Source organism: Hyaena hyaena, unplaced genomic scaffold, assembly GCF_003009895.1.
Source record: "Hyaena hyaena isolate Hyena2069 unplaced genomic scaffold, ASM300989v1 scaffold_356, whole genome shotgun sequence".
Taxonomy (NCBI): domain Eukaryota; kingdom Metazoa; phylum Chordata; class Mammalia; order Carnivora; family Hyaenidae; genus Hyaena; species Hyaena hyaena.
Genome location: NW_024080985.1, coordinates 1,413,715 through 1,431,248, shown reverse-complemented (window position 1 = coordinate 1,431,248; position 17,534 = coordinate 1,413,715). Strand labels below are relative to the sequence as shown.

Genomic DNA, 17,534 nt, shown 5'->3' with positions numbered 1-17,534 from the left:
TTCGGCTCTGTCCTAAGAGCTCAAAGCCTGGAGCCTGACTCAGAATTCTGTGTCTCTCTCTCACTCTGTCCCTCTCCCTCTCACATTGTCTTTCTCTCTCAAAACTAAATAAACATTACAAAGATTTTTTAAAAATCTACTTTGGGCAGGACAGACTATATGCATGGTCACATAGAGGGTAAGTAGTCTCTTACCAAGGAGAGGCGATTTCCTCCAGTACCCATCTCTTACTTCAATGTAGTCATACCAGCACAAACTGCTCTTGTATAGGTCCATTGTAGTAAAATTTAAAACAATCTGCAAAGTAGAGCATAACAACACAAAGAGGAAAATGACTGTAACCGCACATGCTAATTTGATTCCTGGAGATTAGGAACCCAGGACTACAATGAAAACAGATTCATAGCTAATTCTTCTTCTTTTTTTTTTTTTTTCTGTTAGTATACCCTTCATATATTTTCTTGACAAAAGCCTCAAAAAAAGAAAACCTTTTCTCATTCCCATTGATATTTGATAATATAGAGACACAATGTCAAGTTAAACTAAACATTTTAGCAATTAAAGCAAAGTTTCTGTAGAAATAGTTTAAACAATTGTGAGACAAACAGAAATCTTTATTCAAATAGTTTGTTTTGAATGCTTTAAGATAAATATGACTTAAACCATGAGACATTCTGATTTTCCCATGAATGTCTTCTTTTTAATAATTTATTTCAAAGACGAGTCAGACGTCTACAATTATGTTAAAAATTACCACCATGTGCCATGTTCCAAGAACATAATATCATTGTATATGTTGAAATGTTTTAAATACAAATTTGAATGTGTCCATGTAACTATAATCAAAGGCAGATGTCACTACACTTCTCTAGATCCAAGAATATATATTCAAAGACCTTTCAAGTTATAAGATCTTGCACATGCCTCTTTATTCTGTACTTTGTTTTGAAATGATGCTGCTTTTTGTTAAGATAATTCAGATAATTCAAGAATGACTCTAAGAAGGACAGTTTTCTTACTGCTTTATAACAACTCTTTATTTTTCAAATAATTAACTCTTCTGGATTACACTAAATGCAGAGCCAAACTAACATGAGAAATATACCCACCTGAAGTAAAATTCACTTGGGAAATAGGGTTTTTTATTTGCAAAAGCTCATTCTAAATGTTATTCTGCGTAAAGTATCTAAGATACTTACCTGATGTGTGTAGTAAACCTCTTTTTAACTCTGGAAGTTGAAATAGACTTTGGCCTAAAGCAGCAAATTATGAGTATTTAAATAAATGCTTCGGTGACAATATAAAAATCTGAATGTAAGAGAACTCTCAAGCTCAAGAAATGAATAAAGTATATAAATCATCTATGAGTGCTAAATCCATATTCCAGAAAAGTACTACCATTTTTGTGTAAGAAAACATCTACTTCTCCCCTTTCTTGAACATAATACTTAACAGAACATAAGTAACTAATTACAGCAAATCAATCCTTTTTTAAAGTTTTTTAAAAATACGTTTTTATAGTTTTTTAAAAAACATTTATTTTGAGAGAGAGAGCAAGCTTGAGTGGGAGAAGAGCAGAGAGAAGGAGAGGGACAGAGAATCCCAAGCAGGCTTCAACTACTAGCATGGAGCCTGATGTAGGGCTCAAACTCATGAACCAGGAGATCATGACCTGGGCTGAAGTCAGATGTTTACCTGACTGAGCCACCTAGGCATCCCTATGTCAAATCAATCCTAAACTAGCTTACTTCTTACAAGAATTGAAGATATAGCATAACAATAAATATTTCATGCCATCTTGTATTTCAGCAACACAATGATCATCATTGAAACTGTACACCAAAGTTGGTTATAATTGCCCATATAAATACTCATTTTATAGAGATAGAGACTAAGAATTTGTCTAACTATAATGAAAGTTTGTACTTTATAATGGCATTAACATTTCACCATTAAACTCAACCTTTTTTGATTTCCTTAAACATGTACTTTCTTAATTCCAAAAAGATGAAATCTCCCAAAGACATGAAAGTAGAGACACACTGTTCTGTTTTTTAATGTAACACAATAATGGAGCATTTTAATTGTTCATTTATTTCTGTGTACTTTATTTATAGTTTCTCTTTTTCCTTTGTTTTTCTTTTCCTTCACCTAATTTTATCATTTGAAATATTCTCAAAAATGTTACAAGAATTTCCAAAATATCCAAGGATGCCAGACTGATCATATTTTCCTTTCTTTTTCAGTAACCCTCAACACTTGAGTATGAAAATGTGTAGTTTCAATACATTTTTTTCTGAAGTTCCCAATAGGTTTTCTACTCCATCTCTGAATACCAGTGCAACATTAGGTTCTTCTTATGACATAATTGAGAAATAATTTCTGGTTTTTCTCCTTAATTTTGTATTTACTTTAAGCCTGCTACAAATGGGAAACACTACCACTGCCTGATATTAGGTTTCATTCTACATTTGTGTTTTCTCTACAGCAACCACCAGGAATTCGAATCTGCAGGATCATATAAGAACTCAGTTATTATAGTAAAGATGGCAAAACTGGAATTTAGACACAAACAGTATACCCTAAGGCTCATTTTATGGCTTCCTTCTTGGATCTAAAGGTGAATATTATAATGGTGTGCAAATAGTTTCACTTCCTCTTCTAGGAGGGGAAAAACAGCTATATTAGAAGTATGTATATCATCAAGTTGTATTCAGAATTGAAACAATGTGGTTGGATTGCTAACAAGTAGCTAATATTTGAAAGTTTGGAACACACACACACACACACACACACACACACAGTTGGAAGGGGGATAACTCTAAACAGAAAAGTTTCCTATCTTGTTTTTAATCTTCTATTTTAAACGCCAAGCACTGTGAAGGAACAAAACTGGCTGACTTTAATATAAAACACAGAGTCCTTTAGAAGCAGAAAATGTAATAAAGATAGGTTTTCTAAAATCAAATCTTAGGGCTCTGACATAGAAATAAAATGCTGGCCTTTGACTGAGGTTGCTAGCAGAATCCATACTTAAATTGCAAATCAAAAGCACTTGGAAAATATCTGCTTGTCTTATATTATATTATTTTATGTAACTATGTTACATCTTTTTAAAGGAATGATGAAGGAAAACTGCCTAACACAATTATATAAATGTTTATATCTTATTGTAAATACCAATTTAGCATTATCAATTTAAAATTAATCATGGCTCCCTTAGAACATGAGATTGAAGGAGATACAAGGAATAATTCTAAGATTTCCTGTGATCTGTAATGAGTCTTAGTTCCTACTCAACAACGTTAAATTGATACAACTGCTGTGGAGTTTGCTTTTTAAAACTTTTTGCAGAGTGTAGCATCTTGAAGAAAGGCAGATCAACATTCAAGGGGCTGGATGTCTGCCTATCTCCAGAGAAAAAAGTAATCAAAAAACTATTGGCAGCATAATTAAGACATTATTGACTACCTAAACAAATTCCATGAGCACCACAGAAGGACTAATTAGAATAACATTTATTCCTTACAGTGCTGAGGATGAGGAAGACACAAATCTTGTCAATTAGACTGATGTCATTAAATGGCTCTTTAGAAAAAAAAATATTAGAATCAAAAGCAGTAAAACAAAATAGATTTCTGGGTTCCAGCCAGAAGAAGCTTGGACAAGCCTAATAATCCCTAGGGAGACTACAGGTTTCTTCTCAGGAATAAGACTAAAAGGTGAGAAGATCAATAAACTATACTCCATCGGTCAAATCTAGCCTTGAGTCAGTTTTTGTAAAAGTTTGTTGGACCCATTCCTTTACATATTATCTGTGATTGCTTTTGCAATACTACAGAATTGAACATTTGAAACTCTATAAACTGTATAAACAAAGATATTTACTGTCTATCCTTTCCAGAAAAATTTGCCAACTCATGGAATAATTGATCATTATGCTTTTGTTCAGCCCTGAATTGTATCATGCCAAAGGGATAAATTTACATCTTTTTTCCTGCAACTGGAATCTATTTATGACTGGCCATAGAGAGCCTGGGTTCAAGTTGTAGATTCTTTTTTTTTTTAATTTTTTAATGTTTTTTAAATTTATTTCTGAGAAAGAGAGAGGTAGAGATAGAGAGAGAGAGAGAGAGAGAGAGAGAGAGAGAGAGACAACGTGAGCAGGGGAGGGGCAGAGAGAGAAGGAGATACAGAATCTGAAGCAGGCTCCAGGCTCTGAGCTAGCTGTCAGCACAGAGCCCGACGTGGGGCTCAAACCCATGAACCATGAGATCATGACCTGAGCCGAAGTCAGACACTTAACTGACTGAGCCACCCAGGCACCCCTCAAGTTGTAGCTTCTTGGTTTCCTAGTTTACTTAAACTTTCTTAGTTTGAATGTATTTTCTTACTGTAAAAGCCCTAGAAGCTATAATATCAAGCTGGTCTCAGTAGAGTTAAATCAGAAGGATTTAATTGGATAATGTTAGAAAACCACTAAGGTAATCTGAAAGCACTGTTAAGATCCTCATGTATTAATATTTTCATGGCAAATATAAATCCTCACAATGTAAATTCTGAAGACAATTATCAAATAAATGAAACTAGTGACCCAATTTATGTAATCCAACTATGCTGGGAAACATAAAAATATCAACTTAATTTTAAGGTTCCACAGGAAAATCACTACATTAAAGTAAGGGATTCTTACTTTAAAATCTAAAGAACAGACAGGAGAACCTGGGGCCTTGGCTCAGGTCCCTGCTTTACAACAAATTAGTTGTATGAGTCAGGTAGATCCCTAATTCCATCAAAGCTTTATTATATGACAGGTGATAAACAGGCATTGCATTATGCCATAAAAGTGATTTCTCTGCTTAAAATTATATAATACCTGGATTTTGACATTTTGATGTGTCATTACAAACTCCTCACAGGAATGTACTTGACATCTCTTCCTTAATTCCTACTCCACCCAATACCTAACCAATTCCAGCTTGCACAATTCCCCTAATGTTCTCCTTCCATTTTCACTGACCATGCTCTCCATACCTCTTTGCATTAACTGAAATAATTTCACAAGGTGTGTTTTGGTTTTCAGGTTCACTTGTCTCCAATTCATCCTACCTGTATCGCCACTTTAATCCCTTCAAAGTTGGGCACTAATGGCTTCACACACAACTTAACGTAAATTTCTAGGCTTGGGCATCACTATTGTAGAGCCATAACCCACCACTGCTGCCTCCTCTTTCAATACCTCAAGCACAGAATCTTCATCCCTCCTATTCCTGACTTCTTGCTGGTGTGGCCTGAAAAACTACCCTCAACGCCAGAACTCCTTTATTCCAGGTGTATGTAATTCCCCCCAGGACACCACACTCACCTTCTCTGTTTCTGGAATCCCTTTACACCTTTCAAAGTTGGTATCAAAGGTCTAGATCTCCCAAGAAGATCTGAGCTCTCCTATCTCTGCATTTCCACTTTGCTTCCTTCTTACTTGTGGTTTTTGTATTATTAAAAAGAAACTTGATTTATTTAATTACTCTAATGTATTATTTTTCATTTTGTTACTTTTGATATATGTACTCAACATTACTTTTCCAGAAAAAAACAAAACAAATCACTTATGTTTTCTTAAGAAAAATGTGAAACACAAATTTAATTTCTGAGCAAATGCTTAAAAATGATTTCAGTATTATTTATTAAAAATATATGCCCAACTTATTTGAAAAATCATTCTTATAAACAAATATATGACATGTCTATTATGCCCTCAAGCACTATTCTGGTCTTTTTAGTTTCTTCCATTGATTTGGAAGCCTACAGAGTATGAATTACTGACGCTCCATAATATTTTTTGTTATCTTACAGTGAATCCACTTTTCTTCATTAAGTTTTTTCTAACTTGCCTTGGTTATTACAACCCTTATTCTTTTATAAATAACCTCTGAAATAATTGGGTATAGTTATAAAACAAAAATCTATTGGAAATTTACTGCAATTACATTAAAGCTATACATTAATTTGGCCTACTTAAAATTTTTTTAAATTAAAAAAAAGGAGGTGGTTCAGTCAGTTAAGAATCCTTGATATCAGCTCATGTCTTGAGTTTAAGCCCCACATTGGGCTCTGCACTGGACATAAAGCCCACTTAAAAATAAATAAATAAGGGCACTTGGGTAGCTCAGTCATGATCTGGCACTCAGGTCATGATCTGGCGGTTTGTGAGTTCAACACCCAGCTGTTCTGAGCTGACAGCTCATAGCCTTGAGACTGCTTCAGATTCTGTGTCTCCCTCTCCCTCTGCCCATCCCCTGCTCACACTCTCTCACAAAAATAAATAAATATTTTTTAACTTTAATAAATTATAAAATAAATATTAACAAACAAAACAAGACAAAATTTAAAAACCAAATACATTTATTTGGGGAAAACTGACAATTTATAATATATCCTGGCATATGATATGTATCTTTACATCCTGCAACATGTAGGATGTGAGTCTACTGTTTTTTAGTCTCACAATAACATCTTCAGTTTTTAAAATCTATTACATTTTAACATATTTGTTTTATTTGATCAACTTAAGTGTCTGTTTTTAGTTGCTTCTTCTGAATTTTTGAAAAGAGAAAATATATTCTTTATAACTAAAGAAAAATATAATGATTAGTTCTGCTAATTGCGAGCTGTGTGGTGTCAGGCAGGTTACTCAATCTTTTCTTAAGTTTAACTTCTTCATATATAAAATAGAGATAATTATAAAACTAAACTCAAAGGGGCATGAGAAGTTTAACACAGTGCCTAGAATCGTAAATACTCAATAACTATTAGTTTCTTATATTTACTGAATTGAAAACAATTCCCGGTAGTCCGAATTCATCACCTTATGATTCTAAATACATACTGAACCCTAGTGTAACCAGCATTTATGAAATTCTTAGAAAGCTTTTTTCTACTTTGATGCTATTATTTGACAAAATAATAGTTTCTAATATTGAAATATTGCAGAATACTGAACCAGAAAATTAGCAATCTTGTAAACTGATTGATTTCATTTAATTACATTTATATAACATACATGTTTTTATATTCATATGTAGGGCACCTGATAATTTTTTCATCTGCATTGTGTGAGGTAAGCTTATCAGAATTCTACCAGTTTCGTAAAATAAATGAAGAGATTACACATTGTTACACAATGCACTTAAAATGCATTTTATTACATGGGAGAAAGCTTATTACATGGGAGATTCTAGAATTTGAGAAAACTGCTGTGAGAGATCATCTGCAAGCAGCATAATTTTATAATCTCTGTAAACTTACTTTGTATGGTTATAATTTATTCAATTTTTAGTGCTCATTAAATCATTTTTTGGTATCTTCAATTTCTGGGATCCTACATTAAACTATATTTCAAATGAAAGTATTCCTACAGGGGTGCCTGGGTGGCTCCATCAATTAAGTGTCTGACTCTTGGTTTCAGCTCAGGTCAGTTCATGGGATCAAGTACTGTGTCGGGCTCTGGGGGGCAGAAACTGTTTGGGAGCCTCTCTCTTCCTTTCTCTCTACCCCTCACTTGCTTGCATGCGTGTGCACTCTCTCTCTCTCAAAAAACATGTATCTATAAACATTAAAAAAAGAAAGTATTTCTGCAAGTTTTGATTTTTCATAAAGTTTTCATATATTTCATATAAAATATATAGCCAATTATATACAGTGAAACTACATTATCATTAATTCAAGAAAAAACATTTCACAGTTTCAAACAGAAAAAATACTTCCCCAAAATGCTAATAAAAATATAGCCTAAAGTATAAACCATAGGCAGGACAAAATGAGCCTTAATGGAAGTCTGAAATGTGAGAAGAAATAATGAATAAAAATATTTGGTAAGTCTTCAAATGCTGCTGGGAACGAATACCCATGTGCAAGAGAATGAAGTTACCGTTAATTTAAGCCATATACAAAAAATTAATTCAACAATGAATTAAAGCCCTAAATGCAAAACCCAAAACTATAAAACTAGAAGAAAGCACAGAGGAAAAGCTTCATGATATTGGAACTGGCAATGATTTCTTGGATATAGTACAAAAGCACAGGCAAAAAAGTAGAAATAGTTAAGTGGTGCTACATCAAACTAAAAGTCTTTTTTGCAAAGCAAATAATCAACAGGTTAAAAAGGCAACTACAGAAGAAAACATTTACTTGAAAATCATATATCTCATAAAGGGTTAATAGCCAAAATATGTAAAGAAATCCTAAACTCCACAAGAAAAAATAAAGCAATCTGACTAAAAAAATGGGCAAACACTTGAAGATAATATTTTGCCAAAGATGATATACAAATGGCCAACAAGCTTATTAAAAAAAGATGGTCAACAGCACTAATCATCAGAGAAATTCAAATCAAAACCACAATGAGGGGCGTCTGAGTGGCTCAGTCGGTTGAGCATCTGACTCTTGATTTCAGCTCAAGTCATGATCCCAGGGTCCTGAGATCAAGCCCCATGTTGGGCTCCGTGCTAACCATGGAGCCTGCTTAAGATTCTCTGTTTCTCTCCCTCTGGCCCTCTCCTCTGCTTGTAGGCGTGTGCGCTCTCTCCTTCTGTTTCTCTTTAAAAAAAGAAAAAACAAACCACAATGAGATATCACCTCTGACCCACTAGGATGGTGACTTCCATAAAAAACAAACAAACAGAAAACACTACATACTGGTGACAATGTGGAGAAATCTGGAACCCTTCTACATTGTTGGTAGGATTGTAGAATGATGCGACCACTATGGGAAACAATATGGAAGTTCCTCAAAAAAAAGAAAAACAGAACTACCCCAAATTATTCAGCAATCCCACTCCTGGGTATATATCTACAAGAATGGAAAGGCCTGTCTTGAAGAGGTAACTGCATACTCATGTCTACAGCAGCAAAATGATGGAAGCAGCTCAAATGTCTATCAATGGATGAATGGAAAAACATATGTAGTCTTCACATGGAATAGAATGGAATATTACTCAGCCTTAAAAAGGAATAAAATCCTGTCACTACCTAAAACATGGTTAACTCTGAGACCATTATGTTAGATGAAATAAGCCAGTCACAAGAAGACAAATACTGTAAGCTTCCACTTATATGAAATATGTAAAGTAATCAAACTCATAGAAACAAAGCAGAATGGCATTTGCCAGGAACTGAGGGTGGGGGAGAATGGACTTCATTAATAAGTATGGAGTTTCAGTTCTGCAAAATGGAAATGCTCTGGACATTTGTGTCACAACAAGGTGAATGTACTTAACACTACTGAACTGTACACTTGAAAATAGTTAGAGAGCAAATTTTACATGAGTTTCTACGAGAATAAAAAATTTGGTAAATATCTGTGTATAGTTTCACAAATGTTAAGTGCAAAAAACAGTAATATCTAATTTATGTCAGGATGAAACAGACTTGAAGAAAAATACAAAATAACAGCATATAAAATTAAGATAACGTGAACTGTAATCTTTTTTTAAGAATATTTTTATGGTTTGGGAGAAGGATAAAAAAACTAATTAAATATGACTCTATTAAAAAGACTGGTAGAGGGGCACCTGAGGGGCTCAGTTAGTTAAGCGTCCAGCTTCAGCTCAGGTCATGGTCTCACAGTTTGTGGGTTCAAGACCCCCGTAAGACTCTGTGCTGACAGCTCAGAGCCTGGTGCCTGCTTCAAATTCTAAGTCTTCCTCTCTCTCTGCCCCTCCCCCGCTCATGCTCTGTCTTTCAAAAATGAATAAAAATTATAAAAAATATTTTTTAAAAAGACTAGTAGGAAAAGGGTAACAAATAATAAAATTCACTTCAAACCAACAGAGAGAAAATAAATGAAACTATAAATTCAATACATAAAAACGCAAAAAAGTAAAAGAAAAGAAAGAGAGTGGAACATACAGAATGCAAACACAAAATAATAATACATCCGTAATCACAATAACTGTAACTGCAATAAACACTCTAGCTAAACACAAAACTAGCCATCATGAATTAATTAAAAAATAAAACCAAACTAGTTGCTGTCTAAAAGGGACACACCTAAGACAAAAGATCATAGAATGACTGAATGTCTAAAGCAAGATGAATATATAGCAGGCAAAAATAGTAATCAAAAGAATGTGTATCCTTACTAATATCAGAAAAAATAGAGTATTGACCTAAATCATAGCTAGAGATAAACTTAGTATATAATAACAATTTCATTATCAAAAAGATGTGATATTCTAAACATAATGTTTAATAATAATATATAAAATATAAACATAAAATATAATAATATAAAACAAAAAGTATTTTTAAATAATAAATATTTATTTCAGAAAATAAAGAGAAATTAACTCCTCTGAAAAGTGAAAATATTAATGTAACTTTCTATTTGACAGATGGAGTAAAAAAGAATAGAGAATATATACACTTCACAATTAAACATATTAACGCATAGATAGAGAACTTTGCATCCAGTTCCTGCACAAAACACATTTGAAAGACATAATGAGTCTTCATGAGTATTGGTCACTTCCAAGTTCATACTGCCAGCCTCAAGATATTTCAGGGACTGACACCTTACATACTATAGTCTCTCACCAGAAGTGACTAAAGGAGAAATTAATAAGAAAAAGTTGATTGGAAAAACAACATATGTTTGCAAACAAGAAAATATGCATTACCAAAAAATATGTCGGTTGAGAAGAAACAATAAGAGACAAAGAAGATAATGAAAATTGAAACATAGCAAAAACACTGTGTCAGGCTAGTGAAATTCAGATAAAGTAGCTTTTATTTTTTTTATTTTTTTTTTATTTATTTCTAGGAGAGAAAGAGAGAGACAGCGTGAGCAGGGGAGGGTCAGAGAGAGAGGGAGTCACAGACTGAAACAGGCTCCAGGCTCTGAGCTGGCAGTCAGCACAGAGCCCGACGTGGGGCCTGAACCCACGAACCGTGAGATCATGACCTAAGCGAAAGTCGGACGCTTAACCGACTAAGCCACCCAAGCGCCCCAGATAAAGTAGCTTTTAGAAGGAAATTTATAGCCTTAAAGATTTGTATTGGGAAAGAAAAAAATTGGAATGAATGAGTTAAACTTCCAACTAAAGAAGTAAAAAAGAACAGTGAATAAACCCGAATTTTAAAGTAAAGAAAATAAAAAACAAGAATGAAAAGTGAGTTGATATTCTTCATTGACCACTTAATTCAATTTATTTGCTCATCATCACACATATTAAGAAAAAAAATTAAATTTGCTTAATCTTATTCCAAAACTTTTCATAATTCATAATTTTATTTTCAAAATCATGTACGGTTTTAAACTTATTCTCATTTGTCAGACTTTATAATTTGCTTTTCAGTGCCTTTTTAAGACTGATTTTCATAACATATTTCATATGCTTATTCAAAAATCTAAACAGAGATTGATCAACTCCTATAAGTATATTACAACACAGAGTTTTGGTTCTTAAATGAAAAACAACTATATAAAGAATTATATATGCATTCATGTATTCCAAATGAGTGCAACTTTTTATGTTTAAAACTCTTCTGTTACACAAACGTTTCATTCAGTTTTCATTTTGAGTTTTGCAACACCCTGGACAGCTCCATACTGATGATTCTCTTAACAACATTCAATGATCAGGAATATTGAGCTTTCTTTAACCTCAACTGAATTTTCACCAAAACTCTAAGTTTATTTGAGTCATTCCACATAAATCAGTCAGAAGCAAATGACAAAAACTATTTAATAAGTACCAAAAATAAAGATAAATATTGTTACAATCTTGGTCTGGGAAGACTTAAAGATTAGCATTCAAGACAGAATTCAGAAGTTAATGGATTCACTCATTTCCGTTTCTAATAATTTTAAAATGTATAATCAAACTAAAGATAATAAAGGAAACTTTCTTCCTCTTCAATCCTTACTATGCCATGACTTCCATCAAAAATGTTGAAAAAGAAGTGGTGTGATAGAAATAGTTTCAGAATTTTCCAAAAAATAATGATATTTGCAGTAATTTTTGTCAATTTTCTTTCTAAGATTAAGAAAATATCCTATTACTAGTTTGTTCAAGGTTTGTTGTTGTTAAATCAGTAATAGATATTTCTTCTTGACTTAACTGAGATACATATCTAATAGTGTTTGCATCTTTATACATAAATGCATATACATTTACCTTTGGTTTGGTATGGAGGATTTTACATCCATATTCAACTGAGAGTTTGGATTATAATTTTCCTTTCTTATATTGTCCTTGTCAGGACTGGTATCAAGTTTTTGCTGGCCATATAAATAGGAGAAAGGATTTTTCTTTTTATTCCCTGGAAGAGTTCATATAAGATTATACCTATTTGAATGTTGGCTACATCTCAGAATTACGTCATCTGAGACTGGATTTTCATTGCTGAAAAAAATTTAATAACTTAATTAAATAGCAATTCATTTTCTTTGTGGTTATGTGTGTTCAAGTTTTTTTCTCCTTGAGTAAGAAGTCAGTAATATTTTGTAAGAATTTTCCCATTTCATCTCCATATTTAAGTTATTGGCATAATGTTCAAAGTAATCTTTTATTCCCATTTAGATGTCTAAAGTATCTATGGTTATAACAACCTTTTTATTCTGATTATTAGATCATTGTACTTTCTCTGTTATTCTTTTCCTTTCTTGATCTGTTTTCCACCATGTTCCTATTTTGCTAAGTTTTTTCAATGTACCAGCTTTGTTCATACTTTGTATGTTATTTTCAGCTCATTAATTTTATCTTTTATTTATTACTTCTTCCATTATGTACCTTTTTATTTATTTTACTACTTTTTTCCTAGCCACTCAAAAGGGATGTCTAACTCATTATTTCAGGGCATTTTTTATTTGCTCATGTTAGCATTTCAGTTGTGAAATTCCTTCTAGATACTGCTCTAGTTGAATCTTACAGGCTTGCTATTCAGTATTTTTGTTACATTATAGTTGAAAATAATTTCTAATCTTCCCTGTAATGCTTCTTAGCTGAACTGGATATCTGATATATATTTCTAAACTTTGAAATGTGTGGGGTTTTTCTAGTTATCTAACTAATGCTTATTTTTAACTTAATTTCATTGTGCCTGAGAATATAATCTGTATTATTTCAACCCTTTTAGAGCACTTACTATTTCTTTTTAAATTAGTTTTTTCAAAAAGTTTCGGAATTTAAGCAATTTCCATTATAAAATTTCTGAGGTTTTTAGTCTCTTGTTTGAAGAGTCAAGTAACAATAAAAAATAATGCAAACTATATTTAAAAGAAAATGAATTTTTGTATTTATATATGACTAAATGAGAACTCTGGATGGTATAAATTACCTTCTCCCCTGGGGTCACTGAAACTCTCCAGATGCAGTGTGTATAAGAAGGATAGCCATTTGGAAATCCTGGAGAGGAAAGGTTGCCATTGGATTCTTGTAGGGTTTCTCCACATGCTAAAAGGCAAAAAAAAGATACATATATATATTTTTTTAAAGAGATAAGATCATTCTTTAATTTTTATGAAAGACATGGACACCATAAACAAAGCCCTGAGTCTTCTGGTGTTACACAAGAATGTATACTTGTGTACTATAAAAAACTTTTCATTTCTAAGTAAATTTCTTCCTATGGCTCTACGACCAGACTTTCAGCATACTTAATGGAATCATTAGGGATAACCATAAAACAAAGTGATGACAGCAACAGTCTGGCATTCATAAAGTTCTTCCTCATGGGGACCTTCCTCATTCATTCCCAAGGAGTCAGTAGATCACCCATACACAGATTCAAGCCAGTGGGTATCTGGTTGATGGTAGCTATGGGATCACATGAAACATTATTAATATTTTCAATGTAAAGTGGGGCAAAGTTTCATAGCAAATATCACATCAAAGTTGACAACAGAGAAATCTTAAATAGTAACTAGAATACAACCAATAAACATGGTATCAAAAATGTCAAACACAATGAAAACTTTTCTCAAACTGAAAAAAACTGAAAGGTTAAAAACATCAAGGAAGATTAAAATTTTCCAACAAGATATGGACATTCATTTCCTCTTTCATTTCTGTTGATCATAAGTAAAAATTGCTGGAAAAGCAATTAGGTTTTCTTCTTACTAAGACTCTCTAGTACCTTGGAAGTAATTATCAGTCAACTGAAAGCAAATTATCTGATGCACAGCCTCAAAATCTGTGTGATTGACATCTCCAAGGCCATTTCCACAAAGATGCAGAGTGTAATTAGCTCATTCGTTCAGGTTAGTGGTCAAAAGCATTCTATAATGGGCTTTCCTGTTATTTTTATAAGATGTAGCATGTGCCATATGGACCTACGCTGCTTAATTCAAGAATATTTCCTCTACTGCAGCCTGTCATCTTTATAACCTTCACTCAATAACTTAAAAAAAATAGCCCCTTCTTTCTGAAGGAGACTGATATCAGACTCAGATATTACCATATTATAGAGTCATAGCTACCAGCAGGTGAACTCTCATCTCAACAAATCCTCCATAAATAATAAATGGTTTTGCATATCTTAAGTTAAATGAAGAAAGAAAGATGATGACTTTGAAAACAAAACAGAGCTATAAAAAGTCTGATATGATACATATATTTATTTGAAAAAATAGATATTAAGTTTGCACAACAAAACACATTTCAAGTAGAAGTAAGAAGTGTTTATTCTGATGAGCAGGAAGATAAAAGCAACTCTAGAATAAAATGCTCAAGGTCAAAAATACTTACTTCAGCACTTTCCATGAATCATCTAAGGGCTCTTATTAAATGTAACATTCATTACAAGAACCCTTATAAAAATGAAAATTTATTAAGATTTTATTAATGTAAACAGTGTACTTCTGAGTAGGATCAGTTCAGACGCTAAATAATCATTTGGGAGTTGAATGTGTTTCAGTGGGAAAAAAAACTATAATTCACAGCAGTCTAAAAATAAATTCTTTAATGATTGAAAACTACCCGAAGCCACACAGAATGCTGATACTGGATTTACTAAAGTGGAAATAAATCAATGAAATATACTTCATTCATAGATGTACACAAATAATAGTGTCTGGTAAAGAGATAAAATGGAAAACTCTATAAAATGAAAATAAACAGAATACAACACTTAATTCAAAATATTAAGTAAATTTGGGGCACCTGGGTGGCTCAGTTAGTTGAGCATCCAGCTCTTGATTTGCAGCTCAGGTCATGATTTCACAGTTCATGAGACTGAGCCCCACATGGAGCTCTGTGCTGACAGCGCAGAGCCTGCAAGTCTCCTTCTCTCTGCACCTTCCCATGTGCACATACACACACACATACGCTCTTTCTCTCAAAATAAATAGACTTTAAAAAATATATTAAGTAAATCTCTTATATAGTAATTGCTCATAATGCCTATAATTGTTTGTACATTTACCTCAGTAAGTGTGGTTGTCCCGGGCTACCTGATCCCTGCTGAAAAAGATATTTCCCTTTCCCCCAGCCATATGTTGATTAATGCTCAGGTGTAAAAAGCAAAGTCGATTATCAAAAGAACTAAAGGATAATCAGCAAGAAAAAAGTGGTGTTACTAAGTTAAAAGGCATAGTATGTTCATTTACTCAACAAAGTCCATGGATGAGAAAACATACGTATTAGCTATGGCATTACCACTTATAAATTATGCCATACAATTAAGTCACAAAAACTTCAGCTTCAGTTTTCTCTAGTTAAGTGGTCATCTTATTAACAAATACTTAATATACTTTGCTTTCAGGGTCAAATATTATTATGCCCTGAATCCTCTTAACCCATAGAAACCTCTTCCACAGAGAGGAAGATTATGGTTTAAAGTGTTTGAATATGTCTTTGAACTAAATATGTGATATTTAGAAGGAAAAAAAGACATGAAGAAATAAAAATAAGCAAATTATTATTATCACTGTCCTAATATAAATTACTCTAAAACTAATTATAATTCAGAAGTTAAACTTCCATCTCTGTAGGCGATGACACAATCTTAAAGTATAAAACAGTAAACACTCTACATACACATAAAATTGTTAGAACTAATAAAATTCAGCAAAGTTGCAGAATACAAAATTAACACAAAAAAATCAGTTGCATCTCTATACACCAACAAGCACTCTCAAAATGAAATGAAGAAAATAATCCTATTTATAATAGCATAAAGAAAGAATAAAATACTTGGCAACAAATCAATGAGGCAAAAGACTTGTACACTGAAAACTACAAAACACTGCTGAAAGAAATTAAAAATGATACAAATCGGTGAAATAATAGACTGTGTTCATGATTAGAAGACTTAATATTGTTAAAATATCCATATCACCCAAAGCAATCCACAGATTCAACCACAATCTCTATCAAAATCTCATGGGCATTTCTTGCAAGATGAGAAAAAACTAAATCTTGAAATTCACAAAGAACCACAAACCCAAAATAGCCAAAACATTCTTAAGAAAATCTAAGCTAAAGTCTCTTACTTCCTGACTTTAAAACATATTACAAAGCTACTGTATTCAAAATAGTACAATACTGACATAGGATAGACATATAGACCAGTAGAAGAGAACAGACAGAAATAAACCAGTGTGTGTGTGTGTGTGTGTGTGTGTGTGTGTGTAGTCAAATGATCTTCAACAAGGTGACAAGACTACTCAGGTAAAGGACAGTCTCTTTAGCAAACGGTGTTGAAGAACCCAGATATACACATACAAAAGAATGAAATTGGACCCTTTTCTTACATCAAACACAAAAAAGAATATAAAATGAATTAAACACTTAAATGTAAGACCCAAAACTGCAAAACCTCTAGAAGAAAACAAGTGAAAAAGGTCTTTAACAGTAATCCCGGCAATGATTTCTTGGATATGACACCAAAACACTGGAAATAAAAGCAAAAATAGACAAGTGAGACTACGTCAAACTAGAAAAGGCTTCTGTGCAGCAAAGGAAACGATCAACAGAGGGAAAGACAACCTTCTGAATGGGAGAAAATATTTGCAAATCCCATATATCTCATGTGGATTTAGTATTCAAAATATGTAAGAAAACTCCTACAAGTCAATAGGAAAAAACAAAATAACCTAATTCAAAAATGGGCAAAATAAAAGTGCTCAACATCACTAATCATCAGGGAAATGCAAATCAGAACTATAATGAAGTAACCCTTTGCATCTGTTAGGATGGCCATTATTAACAAACAAACAAACAAACCAGAAAATAAGGAGTATTTGCATGGAAATGGAGAAATTGCGGCCTTTGTGCACTGTTGGTAGAAATATAAAATGGAGCCACTCTGGAAAACAGTGTGAAATTTCCTCAAAAATATATATATAATTCCCAAATGATCTAACAATCCCACCTCTGGGTATTTATTCAAAACAATTGAAAACAGGATCCCAAAAAGATATTTATATTCATTGCAACATTATTCACATTAGTCAAGAGGCAGAAACACCCTAAACATCCATCAGTAGATGAATGGATAAAGAAACTGTGGTGTATATATATTAAACAGAATAT

At 32.8% G+C, this 17,534-nt stretch overlaps 1 protein-coding gene across 1 annotated transcript in view; it reads right to left on the bottom strand.

The window, feature by feature from the left end:
• TLL1 (tolloid like 1) overlaps positions 1 to 17,534 on the bottom strand; it is a 216,243-nt gene that overhangs the window by 60,784 nt on the left and 137,925 nt on the right. Inside the window, exons 9-10 of the mRNA XM_039249957.1 lie at positions 13,339 to 13,454; positions 195 to 297 (exon numbers count right to left, since the gene is read on the bottom strand). Of these exons, the coding sequence (XP_039105888.1) occupies positions 195 to 297; positions 13,339 to 13,454 (219 nt within the window). The remainder of the gene's footprint in view (positions 1 to 194; positions 298 to 13,338; positions 13,455 to 17,534) is intronic.